This window comes from Panthera tigris, chromosome B1, assembly GCF_018350195.1.
Source record: "Panthera tigris isolate Pti1 chromosome B1, P.tigris_Pti1_mat1.1, whole genome shotgun sequence".
NCBI lineage: Eukaryota > Metazoa > Chordata > Mammalia > Carnivora > Felidae > Panthera > Panthera tigris.
Genome location: NC_056663.1, coordinates 25105711 through 25129887, shown reverse-complemented (window position 1 = coordinate 25129887; position 24177 = coordinate 25105711). Strand labels below are relative to the sequence as shown.

Sequence of the window (24177 nt, the reverse complement as noted above, 5' to 3'; positions counted from 1 at the left end):
GTTTTCAGATTTAAAGGGATAAACAATCGACATAAAATAGACAAAGAAAGGGAATAGATTAACACTAAGGCATATCATTGTAAATTCTCACTACATTAGACATAAGTAGAAGAATCTAAATTTTTCATAAAGTAGGTGAAAACACATCATATATAAGTTGAGACTCAGAGACATTGGCCTTTCTAAGAGCAAAACTGTAAGCTAGAAGGCAATCAACTAATGTCTAGAAGTTTTTAGGGAAACTAATTTCTAACCTAGAATTTGATACCTAACTAAACTATCAATCTGGTATCCAGGCAGATTAAAAGCATTTTCAGATGTGGAAATTAATTTCAAAAATTATATTCCATGCACTGTTTCTTAGTCATTGGAGAAATCTGCTCCATCATGACAAGGAAGTAAACCAAAATAGGGAACGATGAATGAATTCTAGGAAACAAGAGAACCAATCCAGGATGAGCCAAGGAGAATCATGGTGACAGGTTGACAGCTGGAAAGAGGGATAGATAACAGTCCACAGAGAAGCAGAAAAATGTAAAGCACGATGAGAAATATCCTCAAGAATAACATAAAGTAAGACAAAACAAACATGATAGACCACAAGATCAGTAATATCAACATATTGAGAAAAGTTTTATAGTTCTGGCAGAGAGTTTGGAAGTGAATAAGTGAAATGACTATAGAAAATAAGCTCTCCCTCAAAGGAAGCAACTAAAAGGAAAAAAAAGTTCAAACAAGAGAATATCATAATACAATATAGTGTGTGTGCATGTGTGTGCGTGTGCGTGTGTGTGTGGTGTAGGAGAGTTTAAACCTTTATCTTTATTAGCTGAATAACAAAATGGGAAAAAACAAGAAATATCAGTTAAATATGTTACTTAGAAATATAGAAGTAAATATTGGTAGAAGCAGCAAACAAACAAATAAAACCAAAACCAAAATAAAACCCGAAAATAACTGCTCTGAGAAGTAGAAAGCAGGAGATGAAAGAGATGGAGTAGGGTTCGCTAATTTTTGTTAGACACAGAAACAAAAAAGGAATAAATACTATAAAGAAAAAAGAGGCCAAGGATCTGGATTTGATGTGGACAGGGTAAGTGGGTGAGGAAGGAGAGGAAACCTAAACAACTAGCTTTCTAGATGAATGATCAGGTAATCTGAAGCTGACTTTGGGAAAAGAGGAGGTATGATGGCAAGAGATACGGGGAGGAAAAAGAAGATATGCTGCATTTCACACATCCTGAATTTGAAGGTGCATGTAGCCTCAGAATGACCGGACCTAACTGTATCAGGTCTCTCTCTCTCTCTCTCTCTCTCTCTCTCTCTCTCTCTCTCTCTCTCTCTCCTTTGCTTGTCTTTGGTTTGCTGACTTTAGTCTTTGACACCAGCTTCTTCATTCGGTGGCAATATTGCTGTAAGCATATTAGGAATTTTGATTTGTGACCAGAAACTAAAATAAGCAGTCTTGTCTGGCAGGTCCCAAAAACTCTGGAGATTGTTACGAAGATCCAAGCTAGATCACGTGCTCCCCTCTGTGGCCAGAGGCTGGATCTGTTACCAGGAAAAGGTGTCTGGAGGAGAAAAGCACTACCATACCACATCTAGAACTTTTCTTAAAAATTGTTTTCCCTTTCTTTCAAGGCCCATCCCCAAATGTACCCTAATGATAGATGTTATAACTACTTCAACTGGCATTCATTTAGCCTTCCTCATTAATATGCATTGCTTTATTACTTGTATGTCCTTTATCATGTATGGCACTTAGCTGAATTTTTTTATGTATTTCCTCTCCAAGATTTTAAGATTCTTAAAAAGTGTGAAGTGTAACCATGAAAAAAAGCACCAGAAGGATTATTTCTAAATAAGAATTATCCATGTTAGAATAGTAGGCTTGGAAAACTGCAAGCTTCCATGATTCTATTCCCATTTTACCCAAAAGGCCCTCTTTATAACTGTTTTCAAACTTCTTACTCATTCTTTTGGTATCCTCTTTGCAATTGTTTTCAAACTGTGTACTCATTCTTTTGGTATCATTCTTTGGAATATTTTTCCTGTTTAAGATAATTATATTTTGAAACAGTCAAATCCAATAACAAGTTTCAAAGTTGAGTTTTGATACAAATATTGGATTTTGATTTAGATTTTTGTAATGGACAAATTTAGGGACAGTTTTCATGAATAAAATCGGTAACCATAGTGTGTGGTGATGTCTTCTCCCATGATTTGTAACTTGGCTGTAAAAGTCTTTCCAAAGGAGTCCCAAATGTTTTTATTTTTATTTGTATTTATTTTTTATTTTTTATTTAAAAAAATTTTTTTAACATTTATTTATTTATTTATTTATTTAATTTTATTTTTTTTAACGTTTATTTATTTTTGAGACAGAGAGAGACAGAGCATGAACGGGGGAGGGTCAGAGAGAGGGAGACACAGAATCTGAAACAGGCTCCAGGCTCTGAGCTGTCAGCACAGAGCCCGACGCGGGGCTCGAACTCACGGACCGCGAGATCATGACCTGAGCTGAAGTCGGCCACTCAACCGACTGAGCCACCCAGGCGCCCCCCAAATGTTTTTAAACAATGAAGTTATGTATTTACTAAACATAAATGTAGCACTTATTGTGTTTTACATAAATCCATTTATACTCATTTATTCCTATAATAAACTAATGAGGAGGGTATTATTGTTGGCCCCATTTTACAGAAGAAGAACGTGAATCACAAAGAATTTAAGAAATTAATGTCACAAACTAGGAAACAGAGTTGGGCTTCAGTCCCAGATCCATGTACGTCACCATTGCTGATATGCTACACTATTGCTGTAATGTTAATTTTTCCAAACGAATCACTAAGAAAGGAGTTGCATGCTTACACCTTTGAGCCAAATCCATCCTTTCCAGTTTTCGTACAGTCTGTAAACTATATTATTTGATATATGAAAAACAGTGAAAGAGCATATATTATGGCACATGAAAATTACATGAAATTGAAATTTTAGTGTCCACAAACAAAATGTTATTAGAACACATCCGAGTACACTGGTTTTTGTACTGTCCCTGCTGCTTTGGCAACGGCCACAAAGCCCAAAATATTTGCTATCTGACCCTTTACAGAAAGTGTTTACTGAAACCTGACTTAGAAAAATTGTAATTCTCCGGATGCTTAGGTTCTGACACATTTCTCAAAAGAGACTGCAAATAAATCCCCTTGAATTAGTTTACATTAAATTAAATATAAATTCTTATTTCAAATTCTTTTAAATTACATTAATAACCACGCATATAGTAGCACATATCCAGTCATTCTTTAACAAACGTTTAATTCATATATGCCAGACACCGCCTGTAGAAAATTTTAAAAACACAGGGAAGTATAAAGAGTAAAATAAAAACCTGTATTAATATCCTTTACAGTCAGTTCTCATGCTCCCCAAAACCATCTATGTAGTGCTTTGCATACCATTAAGAGATCAATAAATCTTTATTAGTAATTAATTTTGGGGTATTTTACACATAGAATGTGTTTCCCGTTAGGTGCTGAATGGCTCCATATGCTTATAAAGAGATAAAAGGAAATCATGCAGAGACAGCTTTCCGATGAAATAAATAAATAAATAAAACACTAAATGCAACTAGAAAGAGTTCACGGAGCACTGTGGTTGAGGGCAGGTCATGGAGCCAGACTGTCTGCCTTCAAATCTTGCTACACTGTTTACTTCCCGCACAAGCTACATGCAGAAGCACTCAGTCGGATGGATCACTTACTCTCCCTGGCTTCAGTTTCCTCATCTGTAGATGCATGTGTTTTAGACAAAAGGATCTGTAAGGTGTCAAGGATTTTATGAACACATAAGTTTGAAAAAAGGAACAGATATGATGGGTTTCAATTTTTAACATTTTTATTGAGACACTGTTTGGTGTGGTGTAAGATACCAAGCAGATAAGAATGAGGTCAAATAAATATTTACTGCTGGCTAAACATTAACCTTGCTTGGTAATATTAGATGAATTATCTTATCCTTCCTTTAAAAATAGAACATTCACTCCTGTGGATAAGCGTATCAGTCCCTTTATTTTTCAAAGTAAAGTGATAAGTATATAACAGTAAAGATAAGTTGATACCTAAACAAATTGCCTAGAACTGTAGTTAAAGCTGAGTGATTTTTGTATTAAATCAAAATATCTGGAAATTTCCATGTTCTTCTTTAATTCAAAACATGATTGATTTAGAGATATGTAGAGATGGGCAATAGCCCACTTAAGATAAATATTTTTCATCTAGAGTTTTAATTTAGGATATTATACAGTTTTCATTTCCCAGATGATGCTACTCTTCCTTCTTACCTGTCCTTAACATAGACCACTTTCTCCTGAAGGGTGATTAGAGGCGGCTTTGCTCTTCAAGGCTGCAACCCAGACAGGCTATAGACGTTAAGCCATGGGAGGCTTGCCCTGTTCGGTTCTTAGGAGAGTAACTCCCAGGGAGGGACAAGGAGAGGAAAGGGGCATTCTGGTGAGGGGTTGCAGAGCATCTAAAACATTTCGTTGCCAACTATATATGTGGTATTTCTTCTGAGTCAGAGAAAATATGTTTGAATTTATACTTAATACCTATAAAAAGTCTCACAACCTTTTATTGTTTCTTTACTTAAAATAACAAAGGATTATTTTTCTAAAGCCCCCTCTAACTCTAATGTCCTGTACTACATAGCCAGTGGCACAATTCTTGATTTACTCAAAACTGGTTGAGAGTGAAATAGGCTAATAGGTTTGTCTGTGGACACAAGCTTCTCCACATTTCAGCCTCTTGAGATTCTGCCCTCCGGCCATATTGAATTTCTTTTTGTTTCTGTAATTGGCTGTGCTCTTTTATTCCAGACCTTCAAACAATATGTTTACTCTGCCTAAAAACTCATTCCCTACGTCTTTGCTTGGCTAATTACTACTGACTAAAATTCCTTCATTTGACATAGTTACTGGTGCCTTATACATACAAACTTCCTTCCAGGCTTTCCTTAAGTAAACTTTTTCTAGAAGTTTCCTGGCCCTTCTAACTAGTTAGATGCTTTTGCTGCATGCTCCCATAGCAACCTGTACTTCTATCATAGCCCTTAGAATACTTTATTGTCTGTCATTGCCAATTCCATTGTCTGATAGACTTGACTGTGAGCTTTAGTGGAAGCAGAGAATCATCTCCACCCCTATGCCTGGGGCCCAACACAGTATTTGGCATCAAGCAGCTGATAAAAGATTCACGTTGGGTGAATGCCAAAATAATTATCAGAGTTTTTAGTATACACATGCATGTAAATAGAAGTCCTTTAGAAGTAAAAAAAAGAAAAAAAAAAAAGAAAAGAAAAAAGAAAATTTAAATAAACTTGTTTGGTTTGAAATTCACTTATGCACCAAGTCCATTAGCCCATTTCAGTTTGCCGAATGCCACTAATATTTAGCTCACTGATAAAGCTCAGAAATGTAGAAAATGAGAAGTTTTGGGGTCCCCGGGTGGCTCAGTTGGTTAAGCGTTCAACTACAGCTCAGGTCATGATCTCGCAGTTTGTTAGTTCAAGTACCACATCGAGCTCTGTGCTGACAACTTAGAGCCTGGAGCCTGGTTTGGATTCTCTGATTCCCTCCCTCTCTGCCCCTCCCCCACTTGTGCTCTGTCTCCCTCTGTCTCTGGAAAAAATAAACAAACGTTAAAATTTAAAAAATAAAAATAAAAATAAAGATAATGAGAGGTTTAAAATCAATGATTATTCTCATTTCAAAAGAAATAAGACATCATTGGAAGGGTTGCATTTACAATCATCACATAGCTGCATGATCAGTCAAAAATATATTATTTTTGGAAGACTGAGGCTACCCGGCGAGGCTCTCCAGGTTGCTCTGTCCACCAATTTATGATTTTCTGCCGTATCTTTACAAAAATGGCAACTAATGGTGCTGTTCTGAAGAGACTGGAACAGAAGGGTGCAGAAGCAGATCAAATTATTGAATATTTAAAGCAGCAAGTTGCTCTTCTTAAGGAGAAAGCAATTTTGCAGACAACTTTGAGAGAAGAGAAGAAACTTCCAGTTGAAAATGCTAAATTAAAGAAAGAAATTGAAGAATTGAAACAAGAGCTAGTTCAGGCAGAAATTCAAAATGGAGTGAAACAAACACCATTCCCATCTGGTACTCCACTGCAAGCTAATTCCACGGTTTCCGAAAAAGTGATACAGTCTATACCAATAAGAACTGTATCTTCTGGTGCCAAAGAACAGATAACAGGAGGAAGAGTGGAAGAAAAGATGAAAGAGAAAATTGAAATGAAAGAGAAAAAGGAGAAAAAACCATCAATAGCAGGAAGTGCTGACTCTGAGCCAATCGATGTTTCTCGTCTGGATCTTGGAGTTGGTTGCATCATTACTGCCAGAAAACATCCTGATGCAGATTCTTTACATGTAGAAGAAGTTGATGTTGGAGAAACAGCCCCAAGAACAGTTGTCAGTGGCCTGGTGAATCATGTTCCTCTTGAACAGATGCAAAATAGGATGGTGATTTTACTTTGTAACCTGAAACCTGCAAAGATGAGGGGGGTAATATCTCAGGCAGTGGTAATGTGTGCTAGCTCACCTGAGAAGGTTGAAATCTTGGCACCTCCCACTGGGTCTGTTCCTGGAGACAGAATTGTTTTTGATGCTTTTCCTGGAGAGCCTGACAAGGAGCTAAATCCTAAGAAGATTTGGGAGCAGATCCAGCCAGATCTCTGCACTAAAGATGAGTGTGTGGCTACATACAAAGGAGTTCCCTTTGAGGTGAAAGGGAAGGGAGTGTGTAGGGCTCAAACTATGACCAACAGTGGAATAAAATACAATAAAATAAAATACTCATTTACTGAAATACATTGGAGAAAACTTTAATAACAATAAAAAGATATTTGTCAAAAAAATATTTTCTAGTGTTTGAAATTGCCATAAAGAACTAAAACTTCAAATGTTCTAAAACTTGCAATCACATTTTAAAAACAGATTTTGGGGGCGCCTGGGTGGCTTGGTCGGTTAAGCGTCCGACTTCGGTTCAGGTCATGATCTCACGGTCCGTGGGTTCGAGCCCCACGTCGGGCTCTGTGCTGACAGCTCAGAGCCTGGAGCCTGTTTCAGATTCTGTGTCTCCCTCTCTCTCTGCCCCTCCCCTGTTCATGCTCTGTCTCTGTCTTAAAAATAAATAAACGTTAAAAAAATTTAAAAAAAAAAAAAAAAAAAATAAAAACAGATTTTGATATCTTAACTGAAACTTAAAAAATAGGTCCCATAATAAATACCATTTGTTTGATATCTGTTCACTCAGCTTGGGAAACAATAACAAAATACCAGAGACTGAGTGGCTTAAACAATAGAAATGTGTTTCTCACTGTTCTGGAGGTTAGAAGTCCAAGATCAGGGTCTAGCAGATTTGATTCTAGTGAGGACTCTTTCTGGCTTGCAGATGGCCATGTTCTTGCTGGATCCTCACATGGCCTTTCCTCTGAGTACACATGAGGGGATAGAGCAGGCTCTCTGGTGTCTCTTATGTGATCAGGGCTCACGATTCTGACTTCATTTCATTGTAATTGCTTCCTTACTCTAAATACAGTCACATCAGAGGTTAGAACTTCAATCCATGAATTTGGGGCAATCCAATTCTGTCTGTAGCTTTATCGTCCTAGAATAACATTTTAAGTAATTCAACTCGAAGTCCTGGAAAGTACTCTTTTTTGCACATATAACACAAAGTCATATTGATTCATTAAAAAAACAAAAAGTCTCCCCATCCCCTCTACTAAAGCACTGATATGATGATGCAAGGGAGATTATTCTGGAGTTTGGAGTAATAGTCACTAACTTGGCATTATCTTTACAGGAACTGATTATTATCTGGCCAGATTTTCATACAAAGCATTTCCTCTTGAACTTTTAATGTAGTCTCATTTAGACTTGCAGACCTGGTCATGAACTCAGAAATAGTCCCATTCAGCTCTTCATCTTAAAGATGAAGAAATCTAGTTCCAAACAGGCTGTGTTGTCCAAATTCTTAAGCAAGTTATTCAAAGCTTTTCACGATTTGTCTCAATTTACATTTTATCTAAATTGTCCTTCCTTCTCCCCCACTGTATGTTTTCACCATACCAGATTACTTGGCAGTTACCTTTCAAGGTCCTGCTTGAAACCTCTCCAGATGCTTCTGCCTACATTCCCCAAACAAAACTGATTATCCATTTCTGTCTCTTCAGAATTTTTCCAAATGCTTGTATGTCATTTATCAAACTATATCATCGTAACTTGTATTCACTTATTTTCTCTATTCAATTTGAGCTTCTTGAAGTCAGCAACTGGGCTCTATATGCACCAGTTCTAACCTATAGTACAGGGCTTAATAAATGATTTCCAAACTTTATTTCTGAAGGTCACATGGCTAATAAGTAGTACATCAATAATGGAAATTCTGACTTCCTGACCAGTGCTCTTTTTTTACTCCTAGGCTACATTTCACTTTTAGGACAGTACTGTTAGAGTTCTAGAAGTTCTTTTGAGTCAAATTACTTCATGAGCATAAGTCAAAGAAGCCTCAGAAAAGTTCTTCCCTGAGTCAGAGATTACATCCTACCTTACTGTCTGATGCCAAAGTGTTTCAAATATGCCATTCCAGAGAAAACTGGTATATTTCTTCTTAGGCAAATTTAACCCAACTATTCAGCACCAAAAGTCAAGTCTGACATGGACTGTTACGACTCCAGCTTGCAGGGGAACTATGTAAGGCCTGAGTGTGGTCACACTGTAAGATGCCTTATAGAAAAGTCACTGATGCCTCAAAGAGATTAAAGGTCAATGAAGTTAAGCCTGGGGCAACTGTTCTCTGAACTCTGGCACATTCTTACTGGTTTTCTGCCATTTTATTGTGTTTGGCCTTTCCTTTATGGTTTAGCATGGATTGTGAAATTCTGAATAAAGTTACAAGAAGACAGGTTGTTTCTTCTTTTGTGAGTCCAATCATAATTCTTCAGGATTTTCTTTCTTGAGAATTGTAACAGTTGAGAGATTTTTGTGACAGATAAGTTGAATTCTTACGAAAATTGGGATGAATGAAAACACCTATTTTTTCCAATGCTGTATGAATTACCCTGGATTAAAAACATACTACAAATTTTGCAATACTCTGAATATGTAAAGAATGCTTGGAAGAAATTAGAAGAGGACCACTGGATAATTAAAAAAAATATGTAAATTCCACTTAGGATATAAATTTTATTAATATACCTGTATGTATCTTCTCATAAGTTAGGTATTACCTTGAAAGAGATAAGAACTTTCTGAAAATCCCCAGATACATCTTTAAATTTTTTTAATGTTTATTCACTTTTGAGAGAGAGAGAGAGAGAGAGAGAGAGAGAGAGAGAGACAAAGCGCTAGCAAGGGAGGGTTAGAGAGAGGGAGGCACAGAATCCGAAGCAGGCTCCAGGCTCTGAGCTGTCAGCATAGAGCCTGATATGAGGCTCGAACCCATGAACTATGAGATTATGACCTGAGCCAAAGTCAGAGGCTTAACTGACTGAGCCACCCAGGCACCCCCCAACCCAGATAAAACTTTAAAGGCTAATGTTATTATAACATGTTGCTTTATAACAAACATTCTTCTATCCACTTTAAGGTTTTCTGGAACTCACAGCTGTAAGTCAGAAGATTCTAACTTAGTAGTTAACTGAAACTAGCGATGTCAGAGCAAGTCTCTTTGCCACATATGCAAAAAACACACATAAAATACACACCCATAGGTAGAAGTAGACCTGTAATACACAGTTGTTTTTACTTATAAACAGTAAAATAACCTGAAGAACATTAAAACTCTAATCAGATTTTCATCTCAAAATATCAGTTTTATTTCCTCCAGATCAGTGAGATGGCAAAGTTTAAGTGCCATCTTGAAAGAAGGATGAGGGATGGACTTTGGTTTGCATTTAGTCCAAAAGCCCTTGATTTCTCTGGTAAGTATTTTTTTCTTGTTTTCTTAGCAGCATGGACTATTATTAATTTGCCTCCTATGTTTTCTCCTGGCCTAAAGTAGGTGAAAGAAAAGTAATAAGAGTTTCCTTTTCCTTTTAAAAAATAAATATTAAAATATTTTCCCATTTTATCCATTATAGTTTCTCCTTCCCAAAGAACCCAATCACAAAATAGGATTTTAATACCTTTAAAAGTACAACATAAAATTCCTAAGGAAGGAGCCAAATAACAATGCTCACAGACAAGGGAAATAAAAAAGTGAGTATTCCCTTCTATCTGAACTCAAGCCCCAAAAATGGTCATTTCTTTTTTCTTTTTTATCTTCTTTGTTTTCTCTTTTTTATGTGCTCATTGCCAAAGTTATCCAAGTTAAGGCTATGTTCCCCTGCAAGTTTGTGGATGATAGTCCTCTGTAACATTATTTGAAAGATAATGCTTATTTTATCAGGCAAAAGGAAAACAGTTACAAATGATCTTTTTAAACAGTATTTGTTCTCTGGCCTCTCTGCCATCTCACAAAACCGGCCCCATAAGCTGATCCGGAATTCCTGGTAATTGAAATGGCTTATTTTGTATCCTCAACCCATCAATTTAGTTTTATTGGGTAATGTTACGCTCAGGTAATGCTATACAAATCTGGGCAAATGAGTTTTACTTCAAAGACTTGGGACTCAGATTATAAGTGAAAAGAGCCCAGTTCTGCTGGTGACGTGCACCTGCTGATCTGCCTGAAGTTGATGGAGATCTCGACTCTCTGAAGGGGTGGAGCATACTTTCAGCCACTGCAGCAAAACACAACTCATTCTAAATGAAGCATTGGAGAGGAGATCTCAGCAAATCCAGTGATGCTGAAATTTGTCTGGAACAGCAATCCTGAAGTCGGCTTTGGGACATCCAATAGTGCCTTTAATTATGTAAGGAGTTTTGCAAAATTCTTTAAGAAGTCTCAAAATACAAATTAACTAGTTATTACCAAAGAATGATATAAAATAAATAGCAGCCGCGCCATGATTTCAGGAGAGAAGATAAACAGTGTCACAAGTTAAGCAACGAGATATGATTGTAACTTGTAACAAGTTGGAAGTTTAAGTTCTAAAGCATTACAATATATATCAGAACATATGTGAAGTTTAATGCCATTCAGGTTGTTAGGGAATGAATAAACAGAATGTCTGGGAACTGGGGATGCCATTACACTTGATGTTGTTCTACATAGAAATTGAATGGGACAACTGCTAATTCAAAAACTTCATATAAAGAGCTACTGCGTCAACGATTAAAAGTAGGTATGCCAGATTCTACCTTAGGGAATTTAGAAAACATTCTCCCCAGTTTCCCCCACTTCTTCCAAAACTGGGGAGAATGCTTTCTTTGCCTATCTCCACATGAGACAGACAACGTGGGTTCAAAAGAGTTGGCGTGCCTAGAGGAATTTATTTCAAGTTTCTGAGTACTATTTTCCTCTTCTGTGAGATGGGAATAATAACATCCACCTCGTTGGATTATTTTGAGAATTAAATGCACATAAAACACTCAGCTCAGAGCCCTGCCCAGGGTGAATATTCAACTCAGGTTAGTTTACCTGACAGCGGGTTACAACCCTGTCTGTACATAAGAATCCTGGAAAAAATTTAAATCTACTGGTGTGAGGGCCCTGTCACAAACCAATTAACATTAGAACCTGGGGTTAGGGACCGCATGCTGGTCTTATGAAAACTCCCAGGAGATTCTAACTGCAGGGAGAGTTGCAAACCATTAAGCTATCCAATTAGTCTACCAGTGATCCTTAACCTTGGCTGTACATTGAAATCACCTGGGAACTTAAAAAAAATACTGATGCCTGGGTTTCTGCTTCTGATTTAATTGGTAAAAGGCTCAGTTTGGGAAGTGGCAGCGTTCACAGTTCTCCAGTTAATTCTTTGTATTTTTTTATCTCACTTTATTGAGATCTGACTGACATAGAAAAAGCTGTCCATATTTAAGATATACAACTTGATGAGTGTAGAGATAAGTATACACCATAAAACCACCACCGCAGTCAAGGCCATAAACATACCCATCACCTCCAAAAGTTTTTTCCACCCCTTTTATTTACTTAGTTTATTTTTCCTCAGTTAATCCTAACATGTTCCAGATTGAAGACCACATAGAATCAGGAGGATAACACTTGCTCTGTGCATTCTGGTTGCACAGTGTGATTTCTTATCTCTTATAGCCTAATTTTTCTGATTATGCAAGAAATCCACATATTAAAAATTACTAAATGCTAAAAATAATGAAAAAATAAAAATTTAAAAAATCCATAATCTCACTGCCCAGATATAAACATCATCAACAATTTGGTTTGTTTCCTTCTTGTATGCACGGTTAGGCTCATGCTATATACAGTTGTTATATTCTTCTTCTTTCTTACTTTACAACATAAGTATTTTAAATGAAATTTAATACACATTTCAGGTGTCATTTTAAAGAAGTGGCATATACATAAAAAATGTCCTTTACACATTTTTATGATTTGCATATTTCAAAGAAAGCTCCAGACAAAGTATCTAGGAACCTTTTTGGCAAACTTCCCCTACCAAAATCAAATGTCTCTCCTGGTAGGGTAGGAAGGAATAGACTCAAGCTTCTTGATCAAGGCAGAACTCAAAGGACTGAGAATAGTACTGCCACCCAAATTCTCCTGATCAATCACATTTATCGGTAATCTTCTATAAGGAAGCAATGGCAGATGTTGGGCACCGGGCCAGGTAATGATTTGATGACTAGGTTGAGCTAAGATAGATTTCCAATAGTCAAGAAGGAAGAAGGAGGAACAGAAAATGTCCTAAAACCAGGGAAATAAATCTAAGCTCAGAGCCATAGAGCCACTGACACAAAAGATGCTAACCACTGCTGATTCTGAGAAATCAGCAGAGCTTTCCAGTTTCCTGCCCCCAAAGAGGAAAGTATGAAAAGGTGGCTAAAGTTGAATCTGTTTACAGGGCAGAGATGAGTTAGCACGTATTCAGTCTATGTGGTTAGACTGAAGACAAAATCTGCAGGGAGGGTGAACATGATGGTGCCAGAGAACATGAAGCCTAAACTTGCTCAAGTCTACCAGTAAAACTGGAGAAAGAGCCTGTGCTTTGGGGCATTGTCAAGTCTGGCTTGTGAAAATGTCTTTGACATCCTCCAGAGCGGAGGCAAGCCAGCATGAAATGAGAACACTTTGTCTTGGTGCAGCCAGGTTTCTGGGCACTTTGTAAAGCTGGGAGGCAAGTGCCTGATAATGTAATAATTTCAAAGATAAACTTGAAGTGAGAGGTAAATTCTGGTGTAGGCTAACCTTTCCTGGATGCATTAGCTCACATCCCGTCCACTTCTGAACACGGGCATCTATTTCCCGTAATCCACGATTAATTATCCATTATCTAGTATTGTTGCATAATTTTTGAATGTATGTTAGTCTTGTTACCAAAACAAAACTATAAACAAAGGGAGGCGTGGAAGAAGGAAAGGGAACTTACATTATGTTTAGAATAAAACTCACACTTAACATCGTCTGCAGGCCCTGCAGGTTCACGGTGCACCAGCCACATTGGCCCCTTCCTGTTCCTTAAGCATTCCACACTCTTTCCTGTCTCAGGGCCTTTGCCCCGGACAGTTCCTGTCTAGAATTCTCCTCTCCTGGCTCTTTTCCTCCACAGGGCTGGCTTCTTGCCATATTTTAAATGTTCCAGATTCCTAGAGAGGACTTTCTAGACTGTCCTATCATATCAAAAGATTTACTCCCTCAGATCTCTGTTTTCTCAATGATATACTCTTCTGTTTATTTCTTTACCATCATTCATTGATTCGTTATTCTGTACTTGTGCGTATCTGTCACCTCTGTGCATGGTGTGGGCATACAATAGTTGGTCTCTACTACTGTGGAACCCACACTTTAGTGGGGGACATAAACATTAATCATACAGTCACACAACTAATTGCAAAATCCTAAGTCTGTTAATAGCTACAAATGAGAGCCTGAGGAACTGACCTGCAAGTATTTCACTTGGGATTTCTTTCCAGTTTGTTCTCTATCTTCCACTTGAATATTTGCTCCCTGAGGGCAGGGGCTTTGCTTGGTGTCTGCCCTGCAGACCTAGACCAAGCATGATGTGGAGACTTAACAAATGTCATCGAATAAATGAATGCTAAGCACTCACATTTACTCTTTCTTGTAAACTTCACGGCAGCCACGAGAACTATGTACAGTTATCCCTATTTTATGAATTAACAGCACTGAAGCTCAGATAACAAATTGGTCCAAGGTCATAAAGCTGGTGACAAGACTGAAATTGAACCTGGTTGTTATTCCAAGGCTTTCTATTACACAAAGGGCACAGAAACGGCAAAGAATAAATTACTGTAAACTGCTTTACTAAACTGTAGAACTAAACTCACTGGTTAAATCATTTTCACATGTTCTCCCCATACAATCAAAATAAACAAACAAACACACACACAAAACCCACCCCGCTATCATGCAAAAGAATCCTATAACTTCATTTCCCAGTAGCATTGCAGGAACAACCAAATCTAAACTCGTCAAGTATGCTCAAGTATTTCTCAGTGTTTGGTGATTGCAAAACTGGATTTCATTTGGATCTCTTTAAATTTGGCACCAACATGAGAACTTGAAAGATCAAGAACAAAGATGTATGCTTGTGTGTCATTTGCCTTTCTTGGCTGAAGAAAACCAGGTACAAAGGTACCTGCTCTCTTAACTCTTTCTGTACTCTAATAAATTCTCTGAAATTTGAAAAGAATTCCTACAGTGGTCTCTTTGTTACTTATGACTTGAGTGTCAGCAGGGAGGAATGTGTGTGTGTGTGTGTGTGTGTGTGTGTGTGTGTGTGTGTACACATGCACAGGTGTGTATCTTGCTCACATGTATGCTCTTGTATCTCTCCTCCCTGCCCCTCCCATCCCCCCGGGGATATGTCCTTCTAGATCTTGGATAATACAGTGCTAGAGTCCAGCTTTAGAGAAAAGGTGGGAGAGTGAGTGAAGCCAGGGAACAAGTAATAAGGTGGTTTCTGGTCCATAATCTCAGAGCACATACTGAACTTTGGATGGAGCAGCAGCCCATCAACTTTTTCTTCTGATTTGCTCTCCTGTTTGTTCCTCCTCACCGTCACACATTATTTTTAAGTTTCCAGGCCTCTGGGTAATCCAACTGTAGATCCCCTTTTGTTTGGTGGCTCTGAGTCCTGGCACATAAATCTCTTAAGCTCACATGAGTTGCCTTTTTGGAATAGGGATAGGTGATTTTTAAATTTATCATATGCTAGAACTTCTTTCCAAACCTTTCAAAGTTGAACCAAAAGTAAACACCTGTATAAATAAAAACATGTATATTTTAAGGGACATTGTCTCATATCTTTAATTCAAAACAATATGAACTGTTGTCTAAGAAACTCCATGGTCTAAGGTACTTGCAAAATCTCCTCCTCATATGTAATGAGCCTCATATTTTGCCAAGGACTAAACTCTTGGTATGTTTGAGATTGCATGGTAAATCTGTGCCCAAAGACTTTCAACACTTTCTTTAACTAGGACAAAGGCCTTCCTGTTCGGATACTTAATTTACACTTAATCCAATCTGTATTCCATTAGTATCATCCTTAGTAATCCAATTCCATTTTTAATTTCCATTTCATAATCTCTATCCTATTACTAGCCTTTACGTAGGTCAAGAGAATGCCCTGTAGGGATACCTTCATTGACATAAATGGAGAGAAAACCGCCCTGAATTAAACTGATTACCTCTGTCCTTTGGAATAGAAGCATGCTAGACCATAGAATGTAATCAGTCAAGTGCCCACATGGCTTGCTAATATCTAATGTTATGTATGAGGAACTGATCCATCCCCTTAAGTGGTTTGCTATCCTTCCTTGTGGGTGGAATCACTGGCCTCAGTTCACCTCGAGATACGATGATATTTCCAAGATCCTCTGGAAGGTCAGATGATTCTGTGTCTTCACTCTGCTGTAGGTGGGACTGGCCCACAAACATAAGACACCTTTGAATACATCGAAGAGACTAATGCCAGATGTCTAAGGTGCCACAGATTTCTCTTTTGAGAGCCTTGGAGTCTGCCTTCCTCAATTAACCGCTTACAACACCTTCATTGTATACCACTGAGCAAGCACTTGTGAGACGGTGTTGCTCCTGGGTTTCCAGACATGTGTCATTTCCACTGCATATTTAGTAGCACATAACTGCCTGAAGTGGGGAGACCGGAATGTGAGGCATGTCTCACAGAGGAGTAGGGTTTTCATTTTAAAAAAAAAATATCACTCAACTGCTAATGGAAACGTCAACCTCCCAGCCCTATTCTTAAAAATAAATAAATACAAGGAGTTCCCCATGTGAGAGGCACATTAGGGACGCAAGATATTCCTTTCCATGAAGTCACTCACAGCAGGCCTGTCTGGAAAAATGCTTTCATCTTCTGCAAAGGGAGGGGGGAAACGTATAGCAAGAAGGTTTAAAGACCAAGACTTTGAAATAGAGGCTGAAGTGGGAAAAGTGATCCTTAAGTAAGGTGAATTTAGGCCCAACCAGATTAATTTCTACACTTCAACGCATTGTGCACTGCACAGAGACCAAAGAATTATGATCTGTAGAAGAGAAGCTAATGCTGTTCAAATTGGGCGTCCCACTGTCCTGGGGTTCCCATGGGGATCCAGGGGTGCAAGAGGGCAGCTGAGGTAGTAGGGTGCCCTATTGCTTCAGCCAGGATAGCTCTGATCTGCATCATGGATGTGGTTCTGCTTGAATTCATTTCACACACAGGTCATTGAGTCTCTACTATGGTGTGCCTGGCACTGTTCCAACTATGGTGACGTGGCAGCGATCAAGACAGACATGGCCTTGGCCTCATGGAGCCTGTGGTCTATGCAAGGTTCCTTGTAGACTGGTGGGAAGTGTGTGAGTGGGGAGTTTCTATCATTAAAACCCTGACTGGTGTCCCAACATGTTCATTTTAAGGATGAATAAACTGAGCCTCAGAGACAGAGTCTCACCACTAATTAACTGAAGAGTTGGTGATAGAATCCAGAGGCCTTGACTTATACTCCAGTGTTATTGCTCCCAAGTTCAAACAGGAAGAGAAAATATTAAAAAAAAAAAAAAAAAAAAGAAATCTGCTCAGCCAGAGAGGATGTGAATTTTGGTTCCTGAACTTGCCCTGACTCAGTCTTATCTCCCTTTGTATCCTTCTGAGTGCTCTCTCAAGATGCAGTCAGGGTGGTACACCCACCCATGCTTGGACATAAGGAAGATCATATGCATGGCCTGTCCCTTCCAGACCAATGTCTCTGTTTCCCTACTGATGGGAGGTCATCTGGCTGCAGGTTATCCCAGGGGAGCCCCCATCAGTCACTTTCCATTCATGTGGCCCTACTGCACAGTCATCTCTGTGAATCTGCCGGGGCTCTCTTGCATTCTTGCTGCATTGTGTCACTCCCTTCCTTCCTTTCCTGTATGCACAGGGAACACTTTCCCTTCAACCCCCATTCCTGCCTGCTCACTCTCCTAGCCACGGACTTTGCATCTGTCCCCTTTCCTCTCTATTTTCCCCTTGAGGCTATGTACTGTGTTTTATAATGCTGATAACTGCATTACAGGTAGGAGAAAATTCAATTTATTCCTCTTTTGATTCTTCACTTTTGCCTTGTTCTCTCAATTCTCTGTTTAAGATCTCCCACCCTCTTCTAATCTGGGGTTCGACTTTAGTCCTGGTCACTCGTCCTGCCTGCTGTGTGTCCCTCCCCCTTCACAGCATCTGCGATCCCTTCTCCTTGCAAAGTTATATCTGATCAAGCTTACATGAAGAAAGGCCACCTGCAACGTTTGCCTTTCAGGATGTGGAAGGTTCCTTACTCAGCCAGTCCAGACCTTGACCTGCTAGGACACGTGACGCAGAGAATTGCCGGCTATGATCCCACACTGTCCTTAAAGATCCTGTGACACACTCAGCATCCTGTTTTGGGGAGCTGCCTACAAATTAGCTCATGCATCTCAATCCTCATCAATCCTCATCGGAGGCCTGATAGAGCATAAAGCAGCCGGCACCTACCAAAGACCTTTTCCTGAACTGTTTCTCTATACAACACTGTTTCTTTATTATAGCAACAAAAGAAAATGATGCTTGTTTTTTGAAAAGGGTTTGCTTTCTTTTTTCAGATTGCCATGCTGAACCTTTTCCTTACCCTTTGAAATCCTACATCAGGTTCTCTGTACGTTTTAGTGACATAGCTTACAGAAGTGACACTCTGGTTTAGTCCTCTCTTTTATGTTTTACTGCGTCTGAACTGAGCTACTTGGGGATGAATTCAGCTGGCTTGGCCGACCTGCCAGGACCATTGTGAAGAAGGCAGAACAGGAAAGAGTTGAAAGAGATCCTTTGAGTTAAATTCACAAATGAGAATGATGTGATATTATTAGAACAAGTGCTTTAGGAAAGCTTTCAATTTAAATAACGATTCTACAGAAAAAAGCACACATTCTCTTCTAGCCCAAGTTATGATCAATAATTGTGTGGGGTTTGAATAGTGTTTGTTTATGGCCTCTAGGGCTGTTTTCTGTGTGTAAAGCTAGTAAGTCTAGTCAAGGACCAGATATTTGACTCTGGCTTCGAGTGACCACTGTGTTCCAAGCAGCTGAATTGATTCCAGTAAGATAAAACTCAGAGTGGGAAAGATTAGAGTTGTTTTGTTGGAAGAAATGATAGGGAATTCTCAAATGGGTAAGGTTTTGGTCTCCACTTCTGAGCTGAGAGATTAATGTCCCACAGTGATAAAGTGTCCTTAAACACCACGTCTTCCATCTCTGGGGCAGTATATTTTCCACTGCACCGAACCCAAAGTCATGTGGTGCCTTTCTTTCTTCCCCGTCTTTCTTTCCACAGAGCCTCGGCCACCTTCTCCTTCACAGTAAAGGCATCTCCTGCTGATTGAAGTGTTGCCTTTGTCCTCTTCATGTGACAGCACAACAGCAAGGTCAAACTGTTATTATTCACAGTAGGCAGATCACAAAGGACCTGAGGCTGAGACAGTAGGGTTTAACCCACCTGAAAATGCAAGACAGTGGTTCCCAACGTGGAAACAATTCTTACAAAACACCAGTACTCTAGCAGAGGGTATGTTCCCTCCAAGTTGTTCTTATTTGTGTCCTGGGCAGGCACGTGTCAGTCCTAGGAGATGAACCTAGATGGTCTGGTACGGACATGCAGGCTCTGAGCTTTTTGGCTAAGCAGCCCTAAAAGTGAGGGGAGCAGTGGATTTTTCCTGACTGAAGACAAGTGGTATTGATGTTGCCAGTGCTCTTCCTGCTCAACTGTTCTCTGACGATGTTCAGGGAGTGGAAGCGTGCAGGACAATCCTATGTACGACCACCTTCTCCATGTTCCCAGAGCCCAGAGAACAGGTCCTGTGTCTTAACCTTCCACCTCTTTCTGTCTCCCAGGGCAGTTTGCATACAGCGCACTTTGCTAGGTTCACTCGATTCAATCTATTGATAGACCTCCTTTCATAGTCTAGTAAGTGCAGGACAATTGACTTTGGCAAAAAAAAAAAAAAAAAAAAAAAAAAAGATGACAGTCATTCTCACAAAGTCGTCAAAGACCTGTTTTTTTCTGTTGTTATATAGGCAACTTTCAGTGTTTATCTAATTCTGTTGGTGTTTCTGCAGTGCTTAGAAGTGCTCAACCAGGTCCTTCTTCTCAAACTTGTGTTCTTGTGTACTTTGTGACCGTGCTTTCATAGACACCCCAACTCATTTTCCTCTGAGGACTGCTCTCATGCTTCCACCAGCTCAGGCGGAAACCCCGAAGTCATCCTGGACTTCTCTCTCCGACAGACGGCATCAATCCATCAGAATTTGTTTGCTCTCCCTCAAAAATATATCTGTAATACGACAGTGTTTACCACCAGCACTGCTACCACCGTGGCCAAGCCACCTTCCTGGCCAGGACGGTCATCCCTGTCTCCTCGGGGGTCCCTCTGATTCCCCCCTTGCTCTGACAGGCTATTCTGACAGCAGCCAGAGGGATCCAGTTAAAGCCGAAGTCAGATCATGAAACATGTCTCCTGAGAACCCTCTCTGGGCTTCTCATCTCACTCAGAATAGAAATCAAAGTTGTCACGATGGCTCACAAGGCTTCTGCTGTGCGGGCCCCTCTTCTGTGCTCCCTCAGCTCTCGCTCACTGCTCCCTTGCTGAGTTTCCCAGAACGGCCAGCAGCGGGTTCCTGGCCCGAGCCGTCTGCACTCGCCGGTCCTGCACCTGCAGGGCTCTGCCTCAGCCGTGTATATGGTCTGCGTCCTCGCTTCCTTCCAATTCTTTACTCAAAAAACTGATGTCGACTTCTTAGCGAGGCCCTCCTGATCGCTGTCTGAACACCTACCCTCTACTCCTTCTTCCTATCTCTCTTTTCCTTAAACATATCCTTATTAAAAATAATAATAGGCTTTGGTGGTTGTTTTCTTTTCCCTCTAATGTCCTACCACCTCTAAAAGAGCAGGGACTTATAATTATTATTGTCACCTCTGTTCAGTGATGCAGCATTTGTTATAGGGAAGGTGCTCAATAAACATTTGTTGAGTGACTAAGTGACTGACTGTTAGTGTTTCCCAGGGTTTTGTCTTCTCTTGCACCAGTAGGTGATCGTCTCACGTTTAAAATAATCTATGTGCAGATAACACTGCATGGCAGATTTCTCCTGGGAGTTCCCGACACTTGTGCTTCCACTGACTGCCAGGCATTGCCCTGGACTTCTGCATTCTCTAGTGCATAACTGAGAAGTTCAGTTGTGGGACTGGCTTCAGGGGTGGCTGAAAGCAGGGCTCACACAATGTCACCAAAACCTGCTTGTTCTTGCTCCCCTCACTCCACTCTGCTTCTCTATTGCCTTCATTCTCAGTTTCTCCTGGGATGGGAAGATGGCTACAGCAGCTGTATTCGCCTATTGTTATGACTTGAATCCCAATACAAAGGAGAGAGCCTGTTTTTGAGGAGGTCCCAAGAAATTCCTCATATCCAAACCCTAAGTGGACTTGCTTAGGACATGTGGACCCCAGCTTTCTCATTCAGCCATTGGCAACACAGACGCACACATTCACACACATACTGCCGTCCCACGTCACTTTGGCCACGGCTTGCAGCACAGGCTCTGATCTGGATCACAAGCTGTACTCTTGGAGGTAGCCTTGCCTTTCCACATGAACTGGGTATTGTGGAGGGATCCTCAAATGAAAATTCAGAAGAAGGGAATGACGATGCTAAAGATATTCCCTGTCTTGGTATTACCATCCAGTTGCTCAGTCTTTAAGAGGTCTTGCTTCCTCTCTCCTGTTTATACCCAACATATTACTTTATCATACAGATTATAATTCCTTAACATACCTTAAATCTGTCCACGTCTCCTCCTCGGCATCCCTAGCACAAAGGCCTCGGTCTTTTGTTTTGTGCCTGGATTGCTATAAAACCCTTCAAAATAGTGCCTCTCCTGAGAGTCATTTCAATGTGTTTCCTCCCCATTCAGAAGAAAGTTTTCTAAAATGCAGGTATGGTTTCCCTGTTCCCCAGTGGCCTTTGCTAGAGTTCCCTTATCTTCCTTTCATGGTGTAGGAGACACATTGGAATGTGACTCTCACTGGCCTCTACTCTGAATTCAAAGCCCCCTGCACCTGTGCCAGACGGAACCACCTGCTGGTCCCCAAAGGCGCTGTGGGCTTTCTCACCTCCATGTCTTTGCTTTCACTAACTGCTCAGCCTGGAAATTTCTTCCCTTGGCTCTCTACGCCTTCACCAGGGTAGGGCTGCCTGTCCTTCAATATTAAGGAAATATGTGAGGGGACCTACTGCACGCCAACTTTTCTCCATTGCCTCAGAACTGGCCGAGGTGTCCTTCCCCACCTCCCTTGAGTTCAGATTAGTTGTTTATTAGTATGTCTTCCTGTTTAACTGTGAACTCGGTGAGGAAGCCTATCATATCTCTAGCATCCAGCACGATGCTGGGCACATAGTAGGCACTCAATAAATGATTACTGAATAAATAGAATGTAAATAATCAAAAGATAACATGTGGTTTTTAAAAGCATCTTCACAACTAGAGTAAGGACATTATGAAAGGATGCAATAAAAGCTTGGAGCTATGATAATTCATTCCCAAGAGTCAACTCCTCTTGAAAATACATTTCATTGGGGAGTAAGGGAGGCAGACAATGAGCACATTAAAATTGACTGGGGATCAGCCATTTGGCCTGCGATTTGAGATTCTGCTCATTGGGAAACAGTTACACCTCCTTACCATTTATATTTCATTTGTTATTTCTTTCAAAACTCGGTGCATGTATGTTTTGGTAACAAGAAACAGGATACTAAATGTCAAAAAAATGGGGCAAAAGAGAATGGACCTTCATCTGGGATCATTTTAAAAGCCCCAGAAAATTCCAAGTGAAAAGTCCAAAATCATGCTTTCCTTAAAAATTGCTAATAAAAGTTAAACATTCACAGAGAGAAATATAATTCATGTAAATCACTGTTTCTGTGGGTAGCCTGTGTGCAACCATTTTGAACACCCACAGCGGCATTGTTCTAGGATGGGTAATCGGTTCACCAGCGTCACAAGAAAATGTCCAAACAAATTCTTCTACGGTGATGTGGGAAGAACATCATTTCTTCAGAGGTGCCAACACAGTGTAGAAATCCCTTTAAGTGTTTGCATTCATCATTGATGAAAACTGATGCGTACTTGTTGCCATTTGAATTATTACAATTACAAGACAAAGTTCATGAACTTTCTTTCATATTTTAACCAAATGCTGAAGTATTTCTTCATCTTCTCAAGTATGAAAAGAAAACATGCCATTGACAAAAACAGGAACATTAACAAAGGCGTAGAAGAGGCTTCATTAAAAAAAAAACAAAACACAGTCTTATTAACTCATCTTAACATATTCTTTAGCCCAAGATTTTTGCTCCTAAAGAGGTCTGTGTGTTAAGCTATTAAGAAGCCAGAAAAACATATTTGCCAGGAATATATGTATTTCTAGTTTATAATATAAGTTCTTTGGAATATTTCCAGTGAGGAAAGATGATTAGGATACCATAAATACCAAGACCTGGCATCTCCCGTGGGATGGCTTAGAAAATGGCAACAAAGAAGCGTAACTGTAGGAAATAGCAAAGACGCTATAGCCGAAACCCAAATGACAATTATTAAGATGGATGCAAAGAGGGGTGAGTGAATTATTAATCTTTTTCATAATCCTTGTCTTCCAGATAATGACCACATTCATTAGTGTCATTCTGAATACAAAAGTATGCTGTGGGGTTTTTCTTGATGATAAAAAGCCTCCTTCATCTTCAACTTTTCTTCCTGGTTGAGTATTCCAATCTTTCTGGGAATTTGACTCGGTAAATTGCTCATCTTATGCTGGGACATGTAGGACAAGGATGTCCTTTCTGGGCTGTTGGTCTCTTAGTTAACCCAATTGTCTGGGGTTGCCCTTTCTCAATTACAGATGGTCTCTGTCCTTAATGTATTCTCATACAGAAAATAGTAGATTTTGGTTCAGTTCAAAGAACAATTTGATATAGAATTCAAGCAAAGTGCAAGTATAAAAATATTATTCAATTCATCACAAAAACAATTTTATGTATTCCTTTTAAAGAACACATCTCTTGTATCTTTTAATTTGAATTCTATTTAGTTAACATATAGTGTAATGTTGGTTCCTAAAGAACACATCATGGTATGAGCTGAGGTATAGTACTGGCTATCATTGGTAGAAGGCTTACTATGCATTGAGCACTCCACTAAGAGATTTACTTCCACAATTTATGGAATCTTCTTGGGTACCCTTTAATAGGAGCCAGTTAAATTATTTAATCAAAATGAAAATATTTTAGAACTATTTATTAAAAAACACAAAGAAGACATATAAGTATACATTCATAAGTGTGTCTAGCTTTATAAAATATTAAAATCAATTTTATAAATCTTTATTGCTTTGTTTTATGAAAACTTTACTATCATTTCCAGGCTTGGATTGCTTTAACAAAATCTAACCTAAATCTAATCAATTTCCAAAAGAATTTGATAAAATAGAAAAAAAGAGG

The 24177-nt window shown here is 39.4% G+C and overlaps 1 protein-coding gene across 32 annotated transcripts in view; it reads right to left on the bottom strand.

Moving 5' to 3' along the window:
- DLC1 (DLC1 Rho GTPase activating protein) overlaps positions 1 to 24177 on the bottom strand; it is a 560457-nt gene that overhangs the window by 259537 nt on the left and 276743 nt on the right. The window contains exon 10 of one of the 32 annotated variants that reach the window (XM_042983096.1): positions 6479 to 6562. The exons of the other annotated variants lie outside the window; for them this stretch is intronic. Coding sequence (XP_042839030.1) covers positions 6488 to 6562 — 75 coding nt within the window. The 3' untranslated portion in view covers positions 6479 to 6487. Of the gene's footprint in view, positions 1 to 6478; positions 6563 to 24177 lie in introns of those variants that run through there. 32 annotated transcript variants of the gene reach the window in all.